The sequence below is a fragment of the Hemitrygon akajei genome, chromosome 26 (genome assembly GCF_048418815.1).
Source record: "Hemitrygon akajei chromosome 26, sHemAka1.3, whole genome shotgun sequence".
NCBI classification, from domain to species: Eukaryota; Metazoa; Chordata; class Chondrichthyes; order Myliobatiformes; family Dasyatidae; genus Hemitrygon; species Hemitrygon akajei.
Window position 1 is genome coordinate 48107117 of NC_133149.1, and position 27231 is coordinate 48134347.

Sequence of the window (27231 nt, forward strand, 5' to 3'; positions counted from 1 at the left end):
GCGTCAATCCTCCCCCCCCACACACTTATGAAGCACCATCATCCCCACCACCCAGCACGCCAGCAACAGCAACGAGAGACCGTGGTCTACCTCCATCAAAAACTAACTGCTCTCTCCAACATTTCGACATCCCGGGGGGGAGACAGGTATCGATCCTTTCACGGCGTGAGAGGAGACAACAATCATTATTTCCAGTTAATCAGTCTGAAGTCTTTTTTATTTCAAGTTCAGGGGAGGGAGGGAGTGGGGGCGGGAGATGGGGCAAGATGTGACTAGTGCTTGGATATTGAGCTTTTCCAGTTACCAGCAGCTGACCGTGATAAAACCTGGATTAAGAGGCTCCCGAATCCTCGTTTCAGGCCCACCCGAGACACTGAGGGACTTTTTCCCCCCGAGGTGAGTGAGATGGGTTGCTACGTTAATTTTAGACAGACCGTACAACCAGCCAAGAATGTGAGAGAGGCATATTTACCTTAACATACGGCAAGATGTGACTCATTATGACCGTCTCCCTGCAATCTGCTGGCAAGTTTTCACAAAAATCTGCAAGATAGAGTACTGCATGTTAAAAGAGTTGTTCTCAAACAAAACACCGGAGTCAAAGAAAGGTACGGCACAGAAACAGGCCCTTCAGCCCATCTATTCTGTGCCGATCCATTAAAATTGCCCACTCCCATCGACCTGCATCTGGACCAGAGCCCTCGAAACTTCCATCCCAAGCTTCTCTGAAACGTTGAAATCGAGCTTGCGTGCACCACTGGTGCTGGTAGCTCGTTCCACACTCTCGCCACACGATGACAAATCAATAAAAGTTTAACAGATTAAGCAACGGCTGAACAGCACCTGCCGACATATTTGTATCTTTTCAGGAGACAAGTGGCAAGAGAAAACATACGTTCTGAAGCACAATTTAAGTCGCACGAGGAAAAGCGAGGCTGGCACCTACAGAGTGAGCATCGAGGTCCAGACGGCCCAGGTTCTGTCCTTCGCGTGCTCACTTCATCCCCCGTTCCCGTTGGTGGGTTAACTGGTCGGTGTCCCGTGGTCAGGCTAGGATTGAATCGGGCAAGGGGCGGATCGGAGGGCTGGACGGGCCTATTCCGCGCTGGAATCTTAATAAACAGATGTTCAGAGGTATCAAACTGGCCCACTCCTCCTCCATAGTGTCGGCCAAGTTGTTCTGGTGCAGTTTGACTCAGTCAGTTGGCATCAAGGTACCAGCTACTGAAGATGACTGGCAAAGAACTTTGGCAGGCACATCACAACCTACTTGAAACGTTTGATTTACGGAAACTGGCCAGGCCAAGACGACCGACGCTGCGATACTTATCCCGGCCAGCTCCACTTCGAGTGAAGGCACGACCCATGACTAAACCACCGCAATCTGAAAGGCCAAACACGACCCATGACTAAACCACCGCAATCTGAAAGGCCAAACACGACCCATGACTAAACCACCACAATCCGAAAGGCCAAACACGACCCATGACTAAACCACCGCAATCTGAAAGGCCAAACACGACCCATGACTAAACCACCGCAATCTGAAAGGCCAAACACGACCCATGACTAAACCACCACAATCCGAAAGGCCAAACACGACCCATGACTAAACCACCGCAATCTGAAAGGCCAAACACGACCCATGACTAAACCACCGCAATCTGAAAGGCCAAACACGATCCATGACTAAACCACCGCAATCTGAAAGGCCAAACACGACCCATGACTAAACCACCGCAATCCGAAAGGCCAAACACGACCCATGACTAAACCACCACAATCCGAAAGGCCAAACACGACCCATGACTAAACCACCGCAATCTGAAAGGCCAAACACGACCCATGACTAAACCACCGCAATCTGAAAGGCCAAACACGATCCATGACTAAACCACCGCAATCTGAAAGGCCAAACACGACCCATGACTAAACCACCGCAATCTGAAAGGCCAAACACGACCCATGACTAAACCACCGCAATCTGAAAGGCCAAACACGATCCATGACTAAACCACCGCAATCTGAAAGGCCAAACACGACCCATGACTAAACCACCGCAATCTGAAAGGCCAAACACGACCCATGACTAAACCACCACAATCCGAAAGGCCAAACACGACCCATGACTAAACCACCGCAATCTGAAAGGCCAAACACGACCCATGACTAAACCACCGCAATCTGAAAGGCCAAACACGATCCATGACTAAACCACCGCAATCTGAAAGGCCAAACACGACCCATGACTAAACCACCGCAATCTGAAAGGCCAAACACGACCCATGACTAAACCACCGCAATCTGAAAGGCCAAACACGACCCATGACTAAACCACCACAATCTGAAAGGCCAAACACGACCCATGACTAAACCACCACAATCTGAAAGGCCAAACACGACCCATGACTAAACCACCGCAATCTGAAAGGCCAAACACGACCCATGACTAAACCACCGCAATCTGAAAGGCCAAACACGACCCATGCACCCTTTTCTCAAAACGCGCGACTGGAGCCAGATTTTGTGGATGGGGCGGAAACCGCCTGGGTACCTGAGCCTGCTTTAGATCGACGCAGATTGCAGATCTGGATATTTGTCTGCCAGCTTGCTGACTCGGAAGCAGGGAATCCACCCGCTGCAGCTGGCGGCAGTGAACAACACTACCAAAGACGGTTCGCGGGGCAAAATCCCTTTCGCATCTTCGTTTTACTTCCGAGCCCGTTATCTCCAATCTGGCGACTCGATTTCGGGCTCATTGGGCACTTCAGCCTCTCGCTGGCTGTTCCCCAGGGAAGGTCCTCGCCCTCGAGTGAACCTCTCTCTCTCTTCCTCGATGCTGTCAGCCGACGGTACCTGAGCCTGCTTTAAATCGACACAGACTGCAGATTTGGACTCAAATTCAGGTTTATGACGTGTTCTGGTTTCTAGCTCTAGTTCATCTCTCTTTCGCCATCTCTGTGATGACGTGCTGCTGCAGACGCAATCGGTGGACAGTGGCGTGTCTGGGTGGCCTGACATCCAACCCAATTTCTTCAACAAAAGATCCGACCGAGAGACACGTACACGAAAAAAGATGCAGCTTGTTGGGCAGTCAATGATTCCCTAAGGCTCTCACAAACGGGGGGCAGTAATGGGGACAAGCTCCCACTGCAGATTAAACGCAGGAACCCGGTGGCAGGCACCTCAAACAGCCTCTCGCAACCGAGTCCAGCTCCTGGCCTTTGCGTGTGCCTTACTGACAGGAGAAGGCAGGTCACTGACACTTTAAAACCCAGTCACTTCGGGCAGACGGGGATCGTTGGCAGCTCATCTGGAAGGAAAACTCCTGACTTCAAACTTCCGCTGCCTTGCGGCCGTACCCGCTCACAGGAGTGAACCCCGAGGGGGGGGGGAAAAATCCGGAGCTGGAGTCCCTGAGGCAGTCCGACGTCGAGTTCGACGCTGACCGGCAACTCCTGGTACCAAACCGTCATCGGTCTCCGCCGTTCCTTTGGGTTCATCGGCTGCGTGGAGAGGGGGGAGCCCGCTACGTGGACAGCAGCAGCACGCTCTCCGTATCGTACCGCGCTGGCTCGTGTATCATGCAGACAGCTGCCCGTAACATCCATGGTCGACCCCGACCAACGGAGGCCTCGGGTCAGGCAGCAGGTGATACAAACTTAAAGAGGCACCATTCACTCTCCTTCACAATCTCGCAACCTTCCAAGGCTCTTCACGAGCACCGGAGTGCAAGGAACAGCCACTACCGAAACACCAAGTCAAGTGGCCGTCTGCTGTTACCGGGCTCTGAGATCAGATCAGGACGTCAAAGGGGAGGCATGCTGTCCTCGCTCGGAGAAGTATCACCTGGCAGTCCCTCGATGTGTGGCACGACATTAAATAGTGTGGCAGAAAAGGCCCTTTGGCCCCTCTAGTCCATGCTGAACAATTCAAACTGGCCTGCACCGGGACCATAACCGCACCCCCCCCCCCCCCCCCACCATATCCCTCGTACCCGTGTACCTATCCAAACACTGAAATCGAAACCGCACAGACCACTTGTGCTGGCAGCTCGTTCCACTCTCACGACCCCCTGTGTGAAGAAGTTTCTCCCCATGTTCCCCCTAAAACTCCTCACCTTTCACCTTTAACCCACCACCTCTGGTTGGAGTCCTACCCAACCTCAGTGGGGGAGAAAACCTGCTTGCATTTACCCCAGCTATACACCCCCCTCCCCATAGTATGGCACCTCCATCAAATCTCCTCTCAATCTTCTGCATTCCAAATACAGTCCTAACCTGTTCAATCTTTCCCTGTGACTCAGGCCTCCCAGACCCGGCAAAATCCTCATAAACTCTCTCTGCATTCTTTCAAACTTGTTTACATCTTTCACAGGAGTTCAAAGTTCAGGGGTGTCCAGGGAAGGGGGAAGCACCTCTGGTTGGAGGGGTGTGTCGCGTCCATCCCGGGGCAGCTCAATCAGCTTTGCCCCCCACCCCACCGGACACTCGACACTCGTCTCTCACCTGCAAGCAGCCGATTGCACGTGACAGCAGTCTCATACTCCAGTGAGACCGGGACACGCAGCAGTCCGAGCACGCAGAGTCAGCCTCAGCGGACTGGGCGGGTGAGACCCAACGGCGCAGAGCGAGGGGCACGGAAGACGTCCTGGTCACCAGCTTCTTCTGATGCTCGTCCACTGGGCCCGGACTTCTGAGGCTAAGAGAGTGGAACTGCCCCAGCGTGAAGGCTTTAAAAAAAAAACTCTCCCGCACGGGCTTCCTGTCGCCGTCGGACAAGATGGGCAACCACCGCGCATACCGTACGCAACCTTGACATTTCTCTCCTCACGGGCGGCCACAAAGCAAAGAAACCCAACAGAGCCCGTTAGAACAAGACCGCCAATCACACAACGTGCAGGGGGAAAAAAAAACCTGACAAACTGTGCAGACAAGAAAAGCAAAAGCAGGTAACGTTCAGGACTGCACGGCAAAACGCCAGGTGGTACAGCTGGGTCAAAGGCTCACCTCCGCTAGGGGAGTTCCAGGCACAGATTGCCCACAACAAGAGTCTATTAATAAAGTAACCGGTAGCTGTTTACGCCGCCAGCGAGTCTTCACCAACGACATCCCAAAGCGGATGGGAAAGACGAGAACGGGAATTCCCAACCAACCTTTCACTTTGTTGGCACCAGCTGCCCGCACTTCAGCCTCACAATCCTTCAACAGGTTTTGGAAAGCGGGGAACCAGATCATTCTCCGTAATTTCAGGACCCACGGCCTTCTGAAGCTTTAAAGGCAAGAGAAGATGAATGAGTAACAAAGATAGAGAGGGATTCATGAGCAGCAATCTGTGCATTAGCACGTGAACAGAGGAATCACAAAGACAATACCATCTTTCTGTTCCACACTCCCTTCTCACTGCTGCCTTCAGGAGGGAGGTACAGGAGCCTCAGGACCCACACCACCAGGTTCAGGGACAGTTATCATCCCTCAACCATCAGGAAGGAGGTACAGGAGCCTCAGGACCCACACCACCAGGTTCAGGGACAGTTATCATCCCTCAACCATCAGGAAGGAGGTACAGGAGCCTCAGGACCCACACCACCAGGTTCAGGGACAGTTATCACCCCATAACCATCAGGAAGGAGGTACAGGAGTCTCAGGACCCACACCACCAGGTTCACGGACAGTTATCACCCCTCAACCATCAGGAAGGAGGTACGGGAGCCTCAGGACCCACACCACCAGGTTCAGGGACAGTTATCACCTCTCAACCATCAGGAAGGAGGTACAGGAGCCTCAGGACCCACACCACCAGGGTCAGGGACAGTTATCACCCCTCAACCATCAGGAAGGAGGTACGGGAGCCTCAGGACCCACACCACCAGGTTCAGGAACAGTTATCACCCCTCAACCATCAGGAAGGAGGTACGGGAGCCTCAGGACCCACACCACCAGGGTCAGGGACAGTTATCACCCCTCAACCATCAGGAAGGAGGTACGGGAGCCTCAGGACCCACACCACCAGGTTCAGGAACAGTTATCACCCCTCAACCATCAGGAAGGAGGTACGGGAGCCTCAGGACCCACACCACCAGGTTCAGGGACAGTTATCACCCCTCAACCATCAGGAAGGAGGTACAGGAGCCTCAGGACCCACACCACCAGGTTCAGGGACAGTTATCACCCCTCAACCATCAGGAAGGAGGTACAGGAGCCTCAGGGCCCACACCACCAGGTTCAGGGACAGTTATCACCCCTCAACCATCAGGAAGGAGGTACGGGAGCCCCAGGACCCACACCACCAGGTTCAGGGACAGTTATTACCCCTCAACCATCAGGAAGGAGGTACAGGAGCCCCAGGACCCACACCACCAGGTTCAGGGACAGTTATCACCCCTCAACCATCAGGAAGGAGGTACAGGAGCCTCAGGACCCACACCACCAGGTTCAGGGACAGTTATCACCCCTCAACCATCAGGAAGGAGGTACAGGAGCCTCAGGACCCACACCACCAGGTTCAGGGACAGTTATCACCCTTCAACCATCAGGAAGGAGGTACAGGAGCCTCAGGACCCACACCACCAGGTTCAGGGACAGTTATTACCCCTCAACCATCAGGAAGGAGGTACAGCAGCCTCAGGACCCACACCTCCAGGTTCAGGAATAGTTATTACCCCTAAACCATCAGGAAGGAGGTACAGGAGCCTCAGGACCCACACCACCAGGTTCAGGAACAGTTGTTACCCCTCAATCATCAGGAAGGAGGTACAGCAGCCTCAGGACCCACACCACCAGGTTCAGGAACAGTTACTGCCCCTCAAGCATCAGGCTCTTGAACAACAGGGGATAACTACACTTATTCGATTGCGATGCTCCCACAACCAATGAATGATCTTACTTTAATATTCTTTATCTTGTTATTTCATGCTCGTTATTTATTGCTATTTATTTTTATTTGCATTTGTACCTGATCTTTCACTGATCCTGTTTACAGTTACTATTCTATAGATTTGCTGAGTCTGCCCGCAGGAAAATGAATCTCAGGGCTGTGTGTGGTGACATGTATGTACTCTGAAAATAAATTTTACTTTGAACTTCAAAATTGAAAATCTGAACTAGACTTTAGCTACGGACCTCATTCCAAGATTAGTTTATATGTGGTCTTGAGCCTAGAAAGTGCCTTTTTTTAAAGTCTGTCATTAACAATGACAGCAGAACATTACAATAAACTCTATGCCATTATAAATGCAATTGTTTTCCAATAATGGGTTGGTGTCAATTTCACGAGTGCTCTGGGAACCTTTATCTTGCCCTGGTATATTCCCCCTTCCTTTCCTGTCCCGATGAAGGGTCTCGGCCCAAAACGTCGACTGTTTATTCATTTCCGTAGATGCAGCCTGACCTGCTGAGCTCCTCCAGCGTTTTGTGTGAACCCTTTCCCATCCACTTGCCTTCAACTATCACTTTCTAGAATATTCCCCTTCTCCCTCCCCCCACCTTCTTATTCTGGCATCTTTCCCTTCCTTTCCGGTCCTGATGAAGGGTCTCAGCCCAACACATTGACTGCTTATTCATTTCCGTAGATGCTGCCTGACCTGCTGAGTTCCTCCAGCATTTTGTGCCTGTTACCTTACACAGAGCTTATTTTTGAACATGGGTTAGTTCTCTTATAAAGACAAGCGATACAGTCTTGGCCTGTTCCAAGGGTAACGATCCCAAGCTGACAAAATGGCTGTGTTTTCTGTGTGCTTTTTGAACACTGGTCCATCTGTAATTTGCTTTAATTTTCCATCAGGTTTACAGTTTTGAATCATGCAATTTTATCAGGGGTGAAGGGGTGGAGATACATCTCTACCAAGAGAGGTGTGAGGCGCTCCATCCCTCCGCTAGCATGCAGGTCACCCTTGGGCAAGGTGTAGCACCTGCTTAGCCCTCTCCCCCGCCCCGTTCACCCCCCCCCCCCCAAGATCAGGGTCACGTGAAGCCATGGGGCAAGGTTATGGATGCTCGTATGAGTAGCTTATCACAGGTCCTGGTTATGTGACCGATGACGCAAGGCAGACATTCTCTGAAGAGTTGGGGGTCACCCAACTTTTAAAGACACTGCCCAGAAGGGGATAATGGCAAGCCGCTTCTGTAGAAAAAATCTGCCAAGAACAATCATGGACACGGAAAGACAGTGATCGCCCACGTCATATGACATGGCACATAACGAATAAATGAACGAACATTTGATCTGGATGCCGAAATCAAATCTAGTATCTTATCTATTGAGACCTTCATGAAAGCTTAAAGCACAGGTCACTATTAGAGGAAAGAAACCCGGAGAGATGTTGCCGTAAGTTACAGGGAAAGGTTGAACAAGTTAGGTCTTTATTCTTTGGAGCATAGAAGGTTGAGGGGGGACTTGATAGAGGTATTTAAAATTATGAGGGAGATAGATAGAGTTGACGTGGATAAGTTTTTTCCACTGAGAGTAGGGGAGATTCAAACAAGAGGACATGAGTTGAGAGTTAGGGGGCAAAAGTTTAGGGGTAACACGAGGGGGAATTTCCTTACTCAGAGAGTGGTAGCTGTGTGGAATGAGCTTCCAGTAGAAGTGGTAGAGGCAGGTTCGATATTGTCATTTAAAGTAAAATTGGATAGGTATACGGACAGGAAAGGAATGGAGGGTTATGGGCTGAGTGCAGGTCGGTGGGACTAGGTGAGAGTAAGCGTTCGGCACAGACTAGAAGGGCCGAGATGGCCTGTTTCCGTGCTGTAATTGTTATATGGTTGTGTTCAGATGCTTATCGATGACTGGATACCTCATGCTCTGGTAAAGGAAGAGGGGAGGAAAAGGGAATGGTTAGATAAATGGTGTCCATTTAAAATAAAATGGAAGCAGCATTCTTCAGTGTTACCCAGGTACAACAGCTGTGATGATGTACCCTTGATAATGTATCCACATATAAACCAGCTGCTTCTGTGCAGACTTTACATTCATACAGAACAGAAAGATTTAATCTCGATACTTGGGGTGGGACCGGAATTTTAGTCATTTCTTTGTTGGGAGATTCAGAAAACGAAGCGAACTGTCAGAATAAATCGGTGAATTTAGAGTAAAGCCAGATAACTCTGTAGGCAGGGTAAATCGGAATAAACCGGTGAATTTAGAGTAAAGCCAGATAACTCCGTAGGCAGGGTAAATCGGAATAAATCGGTGAATTTAGAGTAAAGCCGGATAACTCCGTAGGCAGGGTAAATCGGAATAAATCGGTGAATTTAGAGTAAAGCCAGATAACTCCGTAGGCAGGGTAAATCAGAATAAATCAGTGAATTTAGAGTAAAGCCAGATAACTCCGTAGGCAGGGTAAAAGTTGGTGGCAAAGCTGATGAGAACGCTGTGCTCCGCACGAGTGCGTGAAGCGGCTGTGATATTATTGATGCCGGGGAGAGGAAGGCGGAGGTTTGTACAGGGGTACAGAAGCGAAAGCCCCCCACGTGACTGTCCCATTACTCCTCAGGCTTTTCTTGAAAATTTGTTTAAAGCTGACATTTAAGCTTTTTGACCTTTCGGCTCATTGTTAAACAGAACTGAAGTTCCCCTTAACTTCCTCCAGTCAAAAGCAAAAAAAAATGATCAGCGTCATTAACCTGTGCATGTGCAGGATTCCCAGATCCCCGGCACCCTGCCAACAAGTTTGCTCGACACCCCTGTCACAGGATCCCCAGATCCCCGGCACCCTGCCAACAAGTTTGCTCGACACCCCTGTCACAGGATCCCCGGATCCCCGGCACCCTGCCAACAAGTTTGCTCGACACCCCTGTCACAGGATCCCCGGATCCCCGGCACCCTGCCAACAAGTTTGCTCGACACCCCTGTCACAGGATCCCCAGATCCCCGGCACCCTGCCAACAAGTTTGCTCGACACCCCTGTCACAGGATCACCCAGATCCCCGGCACCCTGCCAACAAGTTTGCTCGACACCCCTGTCACAGGATCCCCAGATCCCCGGCACCCTGCCAACAAGTTTGCTCGACACCCGTCACAGGATCACCCAGATCCCCGGCACCCTGCCAACAAGTTTGCTCGACACCCCTGTCACAGGATCCCCAGATCCCCGGCACCCTGCCAACAAGTTTGCTCGACACCCCTGTCACAGGATCCCCGGATCCCCGGCACCCTGCCAACAAGTTTGCTCGACACCCCTGTCACAGGATCCCCAGATCCCCGGCACCCTGCCAACAAGTTTGCTCGACACCCCTGTCACAGGATCACCCAGATCCCCGGCACCCTGCCAACAAGTTTGCTCGACACCCCTGTCACAGGATCCCCAGATCCCCGGCACCCTGCCAACAAGTTTGCTCGACACCCGTCACAGGATCACCCAGATCCCCGGCACCCTGCCAACAAGTTTGCTCGACACCCCTGTCACAGGATCCCCAGATCCCCGGCACCCTGCCAACAAGTTTGCTCGACACCCCTGTCACAGGATCCCCAGATCCCCGGCACCCTGCCAACAAGTTTGCTCAACACCCCTGTCACAGGATCCCCAGATCCCCGGCACCCTGCCAACAAGTTTGCTCGACACCCCTGTCACAGGATCCCCAGATCCCCGGCACCCTGCCAACAAGTTTGCTCGACACCCCTGTCACAGGATCCCCAGATCCCCGGCACCCTGCCAACAAGTTTGCTCGACACCCCTGTCACAGGATCCCCAGATCCCCGGCACCCTGCCAACAAGTTTGCTCGACACCCCTGTCACAGGATCCCCAGATCCCCGGCACCCTGCCAACAAGTTTGCTCGACACCCCTGTCACAGGATCCCCGGATCCCCGGCACCCTGCCAACAAGTTTGCTCGACACCCCTGTCACAGGATCCCCGGATCCCCGGCACCCTGCCAACAAGTTTGCTCGACACCCCTGTCACAGGATCCCCGGATCCCCGGCACCCTGCCAACAAGTTTGCTCGACACCCCTGTCACAGGATCACCCAGATCCCCGGCACCCTGCCAACAAGTTTGCTCGACACCCCTGTCACAGGATCACCCAGATCCCCGGCACCCTGCCAACAAGTTTGCTCGACACCCCTGTCACAGGATCACCCAGATCCCCGGCACCCTGCCAACAAGTTTGCTCTACACCCCTGTCACAGGATCACCCTTCAGATACACTGAAAAAGATCTGAGCTCAATTCAGACCACCAACTTTGTTCCATTTCAGATCCATGTTTAAAAACAGGCTAATTAAATGAATCTGGGGGAAAAAATCTCAGCACCTTTTGGCATGTCAGTCAAACAGCTTTTTATATTAAAAATAAGCAGGTGCTTGATTTAATGATTTTTTAAACTATATTAGAGGAACTAAATAAAAACACAAAATGCTGGCAGAACTCAGCAGGCCAGACAGCATCTATGGGAGGGGAGGTAGTGACGACGTTTCGGGCCGAAACCCTTCATCAGGAGTGAAGTAACGTGGGATGGTCGAGAGGGGGATAAGAAGTGGGGGGAGGGATGAAGTAGAGAGCTGGGAAGTGATAGGCTGGAGGGAAATGGGCTGGGGGGGGGAAGGTGGAGAACTATGGGAAATAAAAGAGAAAGAAAGGTAGGGCTGGGGGGAGATTACAGTGAGGGGGGAAAGAGAGAGAAAGAGAACCAGACTAAAATAATAGATAGGGATGGGGTAAGGGGAGGGGGGGGGGCAGGGGTATCAATGGAGGTCTGTGAGTTGAATGTTCATGCCGGCAGGTAGGAGGCTACCTAGGCGGGAGATAAGGTATTGCTCCATCGACCTGCGTGTGGCCTCATCTTGATGGTAGAGGAGGCCATGGACAGACATGTCGGAGTGGGAGTGGGAGTCAGACAGACGTATCTACCTTATCTCCCGCCTAGGTAGCCTCCTACCTGCCGGCATGAACATTCAACTCACAGACCTCCGATGATACCCCAGACCCCACCCCCCTACCCCATCCCTATCTATAATTTTAGTCTGGTTCTTTCTCTCTGTTTTTCCCCCCTCACTGTAATCTCCCCCCAGCCCTACCTTTCTTTCTCTTTTATTTCCCATAATTCTCCACCTTCCCCCAGCCTATCACTTCCCAGCTCTCTACTCCATCCCTCCCCCCACTTCTTATCCCCCCTCCACCATCCCACGTTACTTCACTCCTGATGAAGGGTTTCGGCCCGAAACGTCGTCACTACCTCCCCTCCCATAGATGCTGTCTGGCCTGCCGAGTTCTGCCAGCATCTTGTGTTTTTATTTATTTCCAGCATCTGCAGATTCACTCGTGTTGCCTTAGAGGAACTAATCCTGTTTTCATCACTTCTGACAGCATCAGAAGGGATTCGAGCTGGAACAGAAAACTTTAAAGACCAGTTTTAAAATGTAAATGCACCGCATCGTCACACCAAAGAGATGCACTTTGCGCTTTAGCAATGAACACATACTTCAGAGAATTTGTCAGCCACCATGTAACGGACACGCCAGGATTTATCCTCCACTGCCTGCCGGAGGGTGGGCATCACCAACGCTTCCAGGTCCTCCTGGGGCAACAGCTGGGCTATGCTCACACAAGCCTCAACCGCCAACAGCCTCACCGAATCCTGCGAAAGAGATGTTCAAACCGGGTTTGAGCTGGTTCTTAATTTTAAAAATAAACAAAATTAATTTACTGAAGTTAACATCAGGAAGAACTAATCTCATCAAAAGAAAGTCATAAAAATAAATTCTGACAACATAACAATTGTTTCCCCAGATGATATACACTCAGATCACCGAGAAAGTAGCAACAGGTTTCGCTACTTGGTGATGTGTGCTGGAATCTTCCCAGGATACAAGTACTGTGATGGGGATTTGGGGCGTATCGCCATGCAAAAACACCTTTGATGGAAGCATTCCTTGGATTAGTATATTAGCAAATGTCACGACAGAGCAAAAATTTATTGATGACCCAATTTTCTTTCTCCTGCTCTTGAAGCACCACTCTGCTGCTGAGTACAAGCTAATCACCCAAGTGGTCACTTTTCACCACAGGATATAGGAGCTGAATCAGGCCATTTGGCCCATCGAGTCTGCCCCGCCACTTCATCATGGCTGATCCATTTCCCCCTCAGCCCAATCTCCTGCCTTCTCCCCGTATCCCTTCGTAGAAACACATTACAAGCCAAAAGCTGTGCCGACCAAGTAACCCACTTGAGAAACTGCCTAGAATTTCCCTACCGCATAGCCCTCTATTTTTCTAAGCTCCATGTACTCACCTCTCTTAAAAAACCCTACCGTATCCGTCTCTGCCATCTTCGCAGGCAGTGCATTCCACACACCCACCACTCCCTGTGTGAAAAACTTACCCCTTGTACCTACTTCCAAGCACGTTAAAACTAGGCCCCCTCACGTCAGCCATTTCAGCCCTGGGAAAAAGCCTCTGGCTATCCACACAATCAATGCCTCTCGTCATCTCGTACACCTCTATCAGGTCATTTCTCATGCCCTGACTAATCAAGAATCTATCAACCTCTCCGCCCTGAATATACCCGACGATGGATTCCACAGGTTCTCTGGCTAAAGAAACCCTTCCTCATCTCCATTCTGAATGGACAAACCTCTATTCTGAGATTGGTTCCTCTGGTCTTAGAAAACGTCCTCCCCGTATCCACTCTATTTCGGTATTTGATAGGTTACAATGAGATCCTCCCCCTCATCCTTCTGAATTCCAGTGTGCACAGCCACGGAGCCATCAAACACTCCTCATACGACAAGCCTGGAATCACTTTCGTGACCCTCCTTTGACCCCTCTCCAGTCTCGGCACACCCTTTGTGAGATGAGGGGCCCGAAACCGCCCTCAATATCCCCAGTTGAAGCCCTTATAAAACGTGAACACTGCATCCTTGGTTCGCTACGCTAGCCATCACTGGCAGGGTTTGGACCTGGGGCAAGTGTGAACATCTCCTTGGCTACAGATGTGGGGGTTTATTTCCGGGAGTCACTGAGCAGTAATCGGAAGGGAAGCTTGCTCAACGCCAGGGACCCCACGTCCAACCGCTGACCAGAAGCTAGCTGAGGGTCGAAGCGTCTATCCCAGCTCCCCTTCGGCGTACCGTTTCTGTACGACTCTGGCTCCTCAGTGCACGAGGACGCCGCGGAGCGCGTCAAGCCTTTTGCTCGTGGATATTTGTGGAATAGGAAAGGACGCACACTGGTTAAACGGTTCGTTCTTCAGGCAAAAGCCTCGAGGGAACCATCCACTTGGAAGAGCAGCTCCAGCTGGAGTACTGGAACGGTGTGATTACGTCGGCAGATTGACAGGCACTGCTTCCATCTGCTGTGAACTTTATAAAGCAGGGGCCCCCAGCCTGGGGTCCCTCGGCCGATGGCGTAAAAGAGGGTTGTGAACCCCGGTTACAAAGGTAAACAGCTGGCGCAGACCGCCAACAACGGAAACGTTGCGAGCAGGAAGTGGCTTGAACTTATTGAGTAGGGAGACGCGTTAACGGCATGCAACTCAGTGCCCTGACACGTGCAAACCATCTGTGCTCATCCTTCCCGCCTCCAGCTCATCCACACGGTAAAATGCAAGCGGTAATCATGCAATTGCTGCAGCGAGCTGAATGACAGCCAAGTACTCTCCATTATTTCAGAGACTGCCATGACGTGTGGGATACAGTACAAGCAATTGATACACGTGACGTAAAGCGAAGGTTACAGCACCAGCTTCAGCAAGACAAGCCACTGGGGAATAAGATCACCACGCCTACGTCTCTTCTTCCTCAAAAGCAGGGTTTCCCTTCCACTGTAATCGACGCTTCCCTCATCCACGTCACCTACATTCTTCCCACCCCCTTGTCCTGACAAGCCTTCCCAGCGCATCACTGTCCGTAGCCCCCGCCACCCGGAACAGAATCCTACCGCTAATCCGAAACCTCCGCTATCTGCAAGGGACCCCCGCCACTAATCACACCCCACCCCTCAGCGTTCGCTCTCCACGCCGCTCCCTTGCCCACTCATTCCTCTTCGCCGCCCTCCCCGAAAGCCAGGCAAGGTCTACACCCGCCCGTTCAGGGCTGCAAACAGTCCTTACGGGCGAAGAGGCCCTTTCCTTTCGGGGCAATTCGTTGTATCTGGAGCTCCCACCGTGGCCCCCCTCGACATTGGAGGACCCAACACAGATGATGGGGGGGGACTTCTTCATCGAGCACCTCCCTCTGGGCCCGCTGCCACAGCCCAACGGCCACCCGCTTCAATTCCACTTCACCAGCGTCTGCTCTACAACGACGTACCTGCTCATCAGAAGCCAGGGAAGTGAAGAGGGGTATAATGTCGCTTTTCAAGAACTCCAGCTCCAGGACCTTTGCAAATTCACCCAACTTTGATGCTGCCGCCCGGCGGACCATCGGTGTGTCGTCTGAGCACAAACTGCGGAAATGTCTACGGAGAGAAAAATAAAATGAGAGGTCACGTGGGAGTATTCCCCCCCATTGATGCAGGACTCGACAATTCGCAAATAGAAATGCAAGAACTAAAAATTGACATCTTTTCAATTAATGTTTCCAAATCAGAAGCTACTAAAATATCTTACTAGACCCATCAGCATTATGCGCTGTGTCATATGACGTGGGCGATCAGGGTCTTTCCATGACCACGATTGCTCTTAGCAAAGTTTTCTACGCAAGTGGTTTGTCATTGCCGCCTTCTGGGCAGCGTGCGCGTCTTTACGAGACGGGTGACCCCCAGCCCAGCCCATTATCAATACCCTTCAGAGATTGTCTGCCTGTCGTCAGGGGTCGCATCACCAGGACTTGTGATCTGCAACGGCTGCTCGTACGGCCGCCCACCGCCTGCTCCCACGGCTTCTTTTGACCCTAAAGCAGGTGCTACAACTCGCCCCAAGGGTAACCTGCGGGCCAGCGGAGGGAAGGAGTGCCTTAAACCTCCTTTGGTAAGAGACGCATCTCCACCACGCCACCCAAAAATCCAGCATTTGCGGTATTTAGATTTTATCCTGGGAAATACTTCAGGATAGCAATAGAACATAGGAATTTACAGCACATCACAGACCCTTCAGCCCACCATGTTGTGCCGACCACGTAACCTACTCTAGCGACTGCCTAGGATTCCCCTACCGCACTGCCCTCTATTTTCCCGAAGCAATTTACTGAAAGTTGACACGATTGACACCACGCAAAACTTTAATTCAGGGAGTAAAGCTGCTGGAAGTGAACCCCAGATGCGGGACTCTTGCACTTGGAGCAGAACAGAGCGACTGGTTGTGGACTGCAGATACACACAGTTTCCAAAGCAACCTTCTCGTCCGACAAGACCCAAAACACCTCTGAACATGTTCATTTTTGAACGCGTGAAATCCTCTGATCATTAATCAAAATTGCCCTGAAGCGCAGCAGCAGGCTTGACAAGACACGACTCTCCGAAAGAACACTCCTTTGTAAATGACAAGGTCACTTCAACCACACAGCCGAGAGTAAGTGACGAGCACCACTCGACTATGATGCACCGAGGCTTTTGCTCCTTCCTCACTAAAAACCTGCAGTTTATGTCATTAGAAACAAAAACGCCACATTTTTTGTGCTATTTTGGAGCTGTTTGTTCTCAGTTAAAACAAGGCCCTGTCCACCATGGCGGTAGTGCGTTATCTCCGTCTCCAATAAAACCAAACCATTACTGAAATTGGGTGGCAGGAAGGGAATCCGTCCCTGCCAAAGGAGGCGTAGGGCGCTCCTTCCCTCCACTAGCCTGCAGGTCACCCTTGGGCAAGGTGTAGCAACCCCCCCCCCCCCCCACCCGATCTAGGGTCACATGAAGCTAAGGGAGCAGGTGGCGGACGGCCGCACGAGCAGCCGGGGCAGATCACAAGACCCGGTTATGCCACCAACGACGCCAGGCGGGCAATCTCTGAAGAGCGCGGCTGGGGTCACCCATCTTGTAAAGACGCACGCTGCCCAGGAGACGACGGCAAAAACCACTTCTGCAGAGAACCACGTCCACGGAGATCGCCCTCCCCACACAATGAGCGGTACTACAGGATGTAGATCTTCTACGGTGATACCGTCACATCCCCAGCTAACTCCTACCCCGTACACCTGCGGCGTTCCGAGGGAAGAAAAGTACTTACTGGCGCAGCTCGGCCTTTACAGAGCTGGAAACCCGAGGGTAGCAGACACTGAAAAGACCGCATGCCGAAGTCCTGGATGTGAACCAGTCGCCACAAGCCAGGCGCTTGACCAGCGGCACAAAGTGGACTTCTAGGTCCGCAGGAGAGTGCTCGTGGGAGATGGCCCGCAGGGAATCGACCGCTTTATCCCGTACCACCGTTTCCTCCACCGTCGCGAGGCTCTCCAAGGGAGGCTGATTAGTGGGAAAGAATTAGACTGAAACGCATGCTCATTTTTACTCTACTTCTTAAAAGAAACACGATTATTAAACTGCTGAGAATTAGGAATGAAAGAGAAGGAGAGAGAAAAACATTTAAAGGCAGGACAATATAGAACCGTGCTGGAGGACGAGACCCATCAAACTGTAAATCCAAGCACGTATTTTCTCAATGACAGAAATTCCCAAGGTTCCTAACCAGAAACCACTGCACTAATATTAAATAAATGGAAATTACACCGACACATTCCTAATTATCAGCAATTACTATTCCGTCTTCAAATTAAGAACCAATAATTGTTAATCCTGTGAGGTTTTCCATTTCATTTTCAATCTATTTTTATTTAAGGATAAAAACAAGTCAGAGGAGTTATCTCAAATACATATTTCAATAAAAGTACACAGAAAGGAATATACACTGGCAAATTCATATATAGTATTAAGCTAATAAAAAGAAAAAAACAACTCCTCTTAGCAATTCATAGAGAGAAAAAAAAGACTCAAAAATTTCTATTATTGACAGAGAAAAAACCCCCACTAAACTAACCTAGAACAAGAAAAAGGGGACTGGACAGTCCATTTCGAGGGTAGAATTTTTTTTAAAAAAAGGGAAAAATCCTTCTGGTCAAATCTAAAACTTCACGGAGAAGGAAAAAAATTAACTGAAAAAGTAAGAAAGAAAAGTTAGATCATACGAAAATATTGAATGAAAGGTCGCCAAGTTCGCTCAAATTTAAAAGATGAGGTTAAATGAGATTTCTTTTTTTAAAATTTTTTAAAATTTAATTTTATCTGTAATTTTTTTACACATTCATAAGTACACATTGAGATAATATGAAAATAAGGCACTTAAATAGATAATTATGTGCAGTTGTAAATCCACCCTATCAGACTAAGCAATGACAATAATTAAGAAAAATAGTAATAATAGAGGATTAATAATAATCTCCTTGTATCTCTTCTGAACCATTACTTCTGGTCCCAAATATTATATGTAACCCTATGTGACTACCATTGTAGGATTTTATATCCTAACTCGTTCATGTTCGCTCCTACCCCCAAACATAATTATCCAATCCCTATGTACTTATTTACCTAATTTTTAAAAATATTTTCCCCCTATCCCAAATCTTTTCCTTTTAAATGAGATTTCAATATGCAAATAAACATGAAGCTACCTGTCATAACAGTTTTGCCAAAATCTGAGGGAAGCTCATGGTCGTCCACATTGTTAGAAGAAACAAAAGCGTAAACTACTTTCTAAATCGGGAGAAGATTCAAGAATCCGGGGTGCAGAGGGACTTGGGAGTCCTCATGCAGCATTCACTAAAGGTTAGCTCACAGGCCGAGGAAGGCAAATGCAATGTTAGCATTCATTAGGAGAGGACTGGAAGATAAAAGCAGGGATGTAATGTTAAGGCTTTATCAGGTATTGGTGAGGCCTCACTTAGAGTTCTGTGAGGAGCTTTGGGCTCCTCATCGAAGAAAGAGTGTGATGACATTGGAAAGGGTTTAAAGGAGTTTAAATAATTCTGAGAATGAAAGGCTTGTCGCGTGAGGAGTGTTTGATGGCTCTGGGCCTGTACTCACTGGAGTTCAGAAGAATGAGAAGAGACCTCATTGAAACCTATCAAATGTTGAAAGGTCTGAATAGAGTGGATGTGGAGAGGATGTTTCCTATAGTGGGGGAGTCTAGGACCAGAGGACACGGATAGAGTGGATGTGGAGAGGATGTTTCCTATAGTGGGGGAGTCTAGGGCCAGAGGGCACAGATAGAGTGGGTGTGGAGAGGATGTTTCCTATAGTGGGGGGGTCTAGGACCAGAGGGCACAGATAGGGCGGGTGTGGAGAGGATGTTTCCTAAAGTGGGGGAGTCTAGGACCATAGGACACAGATAGAGTGGATGTGGAGAGGATGTTTCCTATAGTGGCGGAGTCTAGGACCAGAGGACACAGATAGAGTGGGCGTGGAGAGGATGTTTCCTATAGTGGGGGAGTCTAGGACCAGAGGACACAGATAGAGCGGGTGTGGAGAGGATGTTTCCTATAGTGGGGGAGTCTAGGACCAGACGACACAGATAGAGTGGATGTGGAGAGGATGTTTCCTATAGTGGGGGGAGTCTAGGACCAGAGGGCACAGCCTCAGAATAGAGCAGGACATCCATTTAGACAGAAATGACGAGGAATTCCTTTAACCAGAGGTTGGCAAGTCTGTGGAATTCGTTGCCACAGGTGATTGTGGAGGCCGAGTCAATTTAAGGCAGAAGTTGACAGGTTCTTGATTGGCCAGGGCATGACGGGATACGGGGAGAAATCAGGAGATGGGGGCTGAGAGGGGAAAATGGATTGGCCATGATGAAAATGATGGACCAAACTGTTCCTTTTCTCTTATGGCCTATAATTTTAAAAGTGTACGCTGTGATAAGAGTTGTGACCTTCTCCCCATATCCCCTGACTCCGCTATCTTTAAGAGCTCTATCTAACTCTTTCTTGAATGCATCCAGAGAATTGGCCTCCACTGCCTTCTGGGGCAGAGCATTCCACAGATCCACAACTCTCTGGGTGAAAAAGTTTTTCCTCAACTCCGTTCTAAATGGCCTACCCCTTATTCTTAAACTGTGGCCTCTGGTTCTGGACTCCTCCCAACATCGGGAACATGTTTCCTGCCTCTAGCGTGTCCAATCCCTTAATAATCTTGTATGTTTCAATCAGATCCCCTCTCATCCTTCTAAATTCCAGTGTATACAAGCCCAGTCACTCCAATCTTTCAACATATGACAGTCCCGCCATTCCGGGAATTAACCTTGTGAACCTACGCTGCACTCCCTCAATGGCAAGGACGTCCTTCCTCAAATTTGGAGACCAAAACTGCACACAACACTCCAGTTGGGGTCTCACCAGGGCCCTGGACAACTGCAGAAGGACCTCTTTGCTCCTATACTCAACTCCCCTTGTTATGAAGGCCAACATGCCATTAGACAATAGACAGTAGGTGCAGGTGTAGGCCATTCGGCCCTTCTAGCCAGCACTGCCATTCACTGTGATCATGGCTGATCATCCACAATCAGTACCCCGTTCCTGCCCTCTCCCCATATCCCTTGACCCCGCTATCTGTAAGAGCTCTATCTAACTCTCTCTTGAATGCATCCAGAGAATTGGCCTCCACTGCCTTCTGGGGCAGAGCGTTCCACAGATCCACCACTCTCTGGGTGAAAAAGTTTTTCATCAACTCCGTTCTAAATGGCCTACCCCTTATTCTTAAACTGTGGCCTCTAGTTCTGGACTCACCCATCAGCGGGAACATGCTTCCTGCCTCCAGCGTGTCCAATCCCTTAATAATCTTATATGTCTCAATCAGATCCCCTCTCATCCTAATAAATGAACCTTTATTAAGACAGTAACTCCGCTTCGATGGCATTAACCGCGTGACCGTCCTGTACAGTGCTTCGTAAATGTACGCCCGCTCTTACCAGCAAACAGTGAACGTACTCCGGTCCGCCAACGAGCACCGTGAAGCTCCCTAGCTGCTCCGCTAACGCCAGCAGCACCTCGTCTTCATCGTAAATGGTGTCTGCACCGAGACGAGAAATCAGCGGTAAGGCGACTGATTGTTCAAACCGAGGCAGCCCAAACCACGCGCAGCTTTGTACCTACCAGTCAGAAACGGGAGCAGCTCACTCCGGGTACGCTCGACCCCCAAGGCCAAGGCAATTGTGGACAGTTTCTTTATGCTGTTCAACCGTAACTGCGGAAGAGGAAAGAAATGAAATTGATCAATGCCATCTAACCCTGAACAGAATTCTGGGGGGAAAAAAAGACATCTTTGCTTACAATATGCCAAAATGAAAAATGCACCACTAAGTGGCTCTTGTTAACAATTAAATGCAGATCATGGCCAACAGAACAGAAACCCAGAGCAGTAAGCATTATTTCCGGAGTAGAGTGAGGTCATTGTTGTGACAGAAAGATCAGATCTCACGATTTAGTAACTCTTGCTTGGGCGTGATTCGTTAGTACAGTACGGTAATAACACTGGGCACCACACAACATTATTCCTGTCAGCGCAAGTCCCGGGCCCCAAGCCCCGTCACTAAATGGTTTCTCTTTCTGCAGATGCCTGAGCCTCTGCTTTGGACACCCATTTCCAGTTAAGGTGGCCATTAGAGATTGGAGAAGGGATCTAGCAATACGGGTCCGTAATCCACTGAAAGTGGCGTCATGGGTAGATAAGGTCATGAAGAAAGCTTCATGCTTATCAATATTCCTTTCTGTCAACTTTTATGCTGGATATGGGGAGCTAGGTGTTGTAGAGAAAAACTGCACAGTGCTGGCCTTCTGGCCCACGTTGTTTACCTTTCAGTCCACGTCATGATTAATCAAATGCTTTTGTCCTGTAGAGAATTCTATCTGTCTTTTACTGTGAGCCTATTTAGGAGTTTCTTGAATGTCTTTGTTGTGTCTGCCTCCAGGACTACCCATGGCAGATCTTTCCACGTACCCACTGGTCTATGAAAAACATCTTTGGAAGTCTATTTTCCCTACAATTTCTAAAGTTTTAAAAATTAATTTACAACCTAACAAGTTGACAGTTTTATTTGGTACAGTCCCTCAACATATTCATGGTATTTCTCCATCAGACCAACATGTAATTGCATTTGTTACATTATTGGCCAGAAGGGCTATTCTGTTGAAACGGAAAGATGTTTCTGCTCCTACTTTGATACAATGGATCTCTCAGGTGATGCTATGCCTTAGTCCGGTGAAAATCAGAAGTCGAAATTTCGATCCTCGATTTGACTTTGAGAAAAGGTGGGGTCCATTCGCCCGCTACAATCATCTGATTTGAGTTAGTTAATATGGTTTCCTTCCGATTTTTCTTTAAGTGGATTTGAGTTGATTTTTTTAATGGAAGCTTGTGTGATGTATAGCTCCGGGGTTCTGCTCCCAATGGGGGTTTTCTTTCCCAGTTAGTAGGGGGTTTTATCCCCCTTCTTTTTCTTTCAAAAAAAAAATTCTTAACACTTTATTTTCCCTTATTATTATTATTGATATACTGCTAATTAGCTATTTGCTCATCTTCAATAATAATTAATAAAAAGATTTTAAAATGAAGGAAGCTTCTGGCCTTCATAAATCAGGGCGCTGAATGGAGGAGTTGGGATGTTACATTGGGACAGCAGCAAGACCTAATGTGGAGCATCGAGCGCAGTTTCCGCCGCCTAACTACACGAGAGATGCCAGTAAGGTTGAAAGAGTACAGAGAAAATTTACGAGGATGGTGCCAGGACTGGAGGGCTTGAGCCGTCAGGGAAGATTGAACAGGTCAGGACTTTATCCCTTGGAACACAGAAGATTGAGAGGAGATCTGACAGAGGTATGCAAAATTCGGAGGGATCTAGGGTAAACGCAAGCTGACTTTTTCCGCTGAGGTTGGGTGGGTCTACAACCAGAGGCCGTGGTTTAAAGGGTGGGAGGTTTAAGGGGAACGTGAGGGGGGAATTTCTTCACTCGGAAGGTGGTGAGCTGCCAGCGCGAGGTGGCGGATGCGAGCTCGGTTGAATTGACTTTAATACCTTCATCCTTCACACAGACGAGTAAAAAACCTTCACGCTACGTCTCCGTCTAAATGTGCAATTTATAATAAGTAGAATGTGCAACAGGACAGTCAATATAACGTAGAAATACTGTTGTATCAGCATGAATCAATCTGTCTGATTTCAACGGTTTGGATAGGTACATGGATGGTAGGGCTATGGGCCAGGTGCAGTTTGATGGCAGTAGGCAGTTTAAATGGTTCGGCACAGATTAGATGGGCCGAAAGGCCTGTTTCTGGACTGTTCTTTTTTATGACTATATTATAGCTGATCAAATCTTGGCATTAACTCCACTTTGCGATGTTCCTTCCTCCTCAATTCCTACGTACACCAAATCAACAACGGAAGCCAAGAGCCTTAACTGATCTCTCTCTCTCTCTCATCTGTCCAAAGTCAAATCCAATTAACAAACCTTCCTTCGTCTGCAAGGTTTAGCTACTCATCGAGCAAGCCTCTCCCTTAATGTTATCAGTTATTAATAAATTTAATTGGGACAACTGTACACCCACTAACTTCCTTCACACAATGAAAAATCCAGGGAATTACATTTTCCAAATGCAAGTGGCCACGCTGAATCTCCTCCTTACAGATTTAGTCTTAACTCAACAAAAAGAGCTACAAAATTCCCCAGCTGTCAAACAACAAGGAATGAATCTTGTCGCGAAACAGGGTGGAAATTTGGGATTGCGACTTCATAAACAAGAACAGAATGAGCTACGGAACGCCCCAGCTGTCGAACAACAGGGAATGAGTCTTGTCACGAAATAGGATGGAAATTTGGGATGATCGCTTCATAAACTAGATTGACATCTGGGATACATCTAGCATAGCAAGTTGCAGTAATGGATGTAAAAAAAAATCACACCGTTAAGGACTTGGGGTGTGGAGCAAGATAATAACTTCAGCAACCTAGGTCTGAATATGGACTGGAGTTTAAATCCGAAATGCAGGTTCCTAGAATGGTGAACCACAGTTAATTGGAAGACCAGACAATGATGATTTAACATTAATTTTGAGTGTCTACAGAGCAGCTGTGAAAATTATATGTAATTCAAAGGCAGTAAGGTAGATACATTCTGAATACAGAATTGTCCTTTGATCTTTAACAATATAAAACGTCATGTGATGTGGGGTCGAAAAGGCCTCTTCCTCCAAAGCTTTCTCAATCTGCTGCCTGCTGCCTCTCATTTTGTCGGATGAAAGACTACTTCAGCTGCGTCTCTCCGTTAACTGCAGCACACACAAATGAGTCACGCGAACACGCTGAGGACATCTCATACCAATGGACTGGTCGAGAGTCACAAAAAGATCAGCCAATCGAACCTGGCTGTTCTCACTATCCAGACGAGGATGAAACAGTAACGCACGCACCCCCCCCTTCATTTCAGAATATTCTCCCAAGTGGCGTACGACACCACTATCAGCACATCCCATTCATTCTACAGCAGACATTCATATTACAAGGTCAGATCCGGCGATGTTTAGCACCCCCAAGTTTTCACACTACGAAAACATAGAAATCTACCACAGGCCCTTCGGCCCACAACGTTGTGCCGACCCTGTAACCTACTCTAGAAACTGCCTGGAATTTCCCTAACGCACAGCACTCTATTTTTATAAGCTCAATGTAACTATCCAAGAGGCTCTTGAAAGACCCTAATGTATCCGTCTCCACCACCGACGCCGGGAGCCCATTCCACGCACCCACCACTCTCTGTGTGAAAAACTTACCCCTGACATCTCCTACTTCCAAATATCTTAAAACCACGCCCCCTTGTGTTAACCATTTCAGCCCCTGGGAAAAAGCCCCTGGCTATCCACACGATCAATGCCTCTCATCATCTTGTACACCTCTATCAGGTCACCTCTCATCCTCCGTCGCTCCGAGGTGAAAAGGCCGAGTTCACTCAGCCTATTCTCGTAAGGCGTGCTCCCCAATCCAGGCAACATCCTTGTAAATCTCCCCTGCACCCTTTCTATGGTTTCCACATCCTTCCTGTAGTGAGGTGAACACTTTAAAGTTTATTTATTGATATACAGGGCAGAATAGGCCCTTCCTGCTCCACGAGCCATCACCCATTTAAACCCCAGCCTGACCACAGGACAACTTACAACCGGTACGTCGATGGACTGTGGGAGGAGACCCACCGGATGTCGGGGAGAACGTACAAGCTCCTCTCAGGCAGGGGTGGGAATTGAACCTGGGTCGCCTGTACTGTATTAGCATTGTGCTAACCACTACGTACTGTGTTCAACGGCGCAGAATATCTCGACTTCCAAGCTTGGTGTTGTGAAAATGTGATAACACTTACACTTCAGAGCTCAAACCAACAGATCCATAATGTGACGCACAATCCTTATCTTAAACTGGAAAGGGGTATTGCTGTAACTTCCAGAGCACCTCCCCAATGGAATCAATATTCATCCATTTAAAATGACGTAAATGCACCAACCTCACCAAACTGGTCCTCAACAGCACAAGATACAAAAAGCAGCCCCCGGAGCACAAGCTGCCCACGTATGCAAGGAGCAGGGGCAGGAGTCTGGCCTGTCGAACCTGCTCCACTGTTCGATAAGAACACAAGGAATAGGAACAGCAGTCGTCCACCCAGCTCGTCAAACTGACTCCACCATTCAAAGAGAACACGAGGAACAGGAACAGCAGTCGTCCACCCAGCTCGTCAAACTGACTCCACCATTCAATGAGAACACGAGGAACAGGAACAGCAGTCGTCCACCCAGCTCGTCAAACTGACTCCACCATTCAAAGAGAACACGAGGAACAGGAACAGCAGTCGTCCACCCAGCTCGTCAAACTGACTCCACCATTCAATGAGAACACGAGGAACAGGAACAGCAGTCGTCCACCCAGCTCGTCAAACTGACTCCACCATTCAAAGAGAACACGAGGAACAGGAACAGAAGTCGTCCACCCAGCCCGTCAAACCTGCTCCACCATTCAGTAAGAACAAATGGACCAGGGGCAGCAACCCACACAAACTGCTGGTGGAACTCAGCAGGCCAGGCAGCATCTATAGGGAGAAGTAGTCGGCGTTTCGGGCCGAGACCCTTCGACAGGAACAGCAGTCGTCCACCCAGCTCGTCAAACTGACTCCACCATTCAATGAGAACACGAGGAACAGGAACAGCAGTCGTCCACCCAGCCTGTTCCGCCATTTAATAAGGACGTGAAGAATAGGAGAAGAGGTCGGTTACCTGGTCTGTTGAACCTGTTCGCTCCCTCATTCAGTAAGATCGTGAGGACTATGAGCAGGAGTCTGCTTTCTGCTCCATGGACCCTACTCCACCGTGGCTGATCGGACCGCAGACTCAGCTCCACCCACCTGCCTTTTCTTCACAATCCTCAATTCCCCTACTTTGCAAAAATCTAACTTGTGTCTTACCAGGAAGCCTCTATCGCTTCCCTGGGCAGAGAATTCCACAGATTGACTACTCTCCGGGAAAAGTAATTTCTATTCACCACCATCCCAATTCTATTCCCCTGAACCTTGAAATTATGTTCCCTGGTTCTAGCCTCACCTACCAGTGGAAACAACCTTCCTGCCTCTATCTTACATATCCGTTTCAAAATGTTATGTTTTTATTAAGATCTGCTCTTATTTTCTAAATTCAAGCAGATATACTCTCAGGCAACTAAAAACCTCCTCACAGGCTAACCCTCACATCTCTCAAATTAACCTGGTGAACCTCCTGTAAAAGCAGTATATCTATCCTCAAGTTAGGAGACCAGAACTGCACACGGTACTCCCGATGCAGCTGCAGCGTAACCTCATCGCTCTCAACTTCAATCCCTCTAGAAATGAAGGACCAGCCCTTTGGCATGAACATCAAATTCTCCAACTTCCGGTAATTCTCTCCCTCCCCCTTCCCCCATCCCACCTCTACTCTGTCTCCTCTTCTAGCTGCCTATCACCTCTCTCTCTCTCTCTCTCTCTCTCTCCGTCTTGTTTTACGGCGGTTGGCACCCAGCTTAATGGTGCATTACCGCCTCCTTCGGTTCCAGAGTATGCGATGGACTCACATTCTGAATGCCTTCACCCAATCGCACACATACACGTACCCTAACCTACACTTTATCCTCCCCATCCTAGTACCCTATTTCTGTTTATCCATCATATCCTATAAAAAACCCCTGTACCCCTTAAGAAAGCTAAAAATACCCTGACCTGTGTTCTCTCACCCATGCCCGGCAATCCTTTTAATGTGAATTCCTGCACCCCCAGTTCCCTTAGATTAATTTTCATCATCTCTCTCTGTATCCCATACT

General features: G+C 49.2%; 1 protein-coding gene across 1 annotated transcript in view; it reads right to left on the bottom strand.

Moving 5' to 3' along the window:
• Window positions 1–27231, bottom strand: part of LOC140716969 (serine/threonine-protein phosphatase 2A 65 kDa regulatory subunit A beta isoform-like) — an 83394-nt gene that overhangs the window by 42002 nt on the left and 14161 nt on the right. The window contains 8 exon segments of the mRNA XM_073030167.1: window positions 473–543; window positions 5156–5225; window positions 5227–5271; window positions 12417–12572; window positions 15244–15391; window positions 17094–17326; window positions 20820–20920; window positions 21004–21094. Of these exon segments, the coding sequence (XP_072886268.1) occupies window positions 473–543; window positions 5156–5225; window positions 5227–5271; window positions 12417–12572; window positions 15244–15391; window positions 17094–17326; window positions 20820–20920; window positions 21004–21094 (915 nt within the window).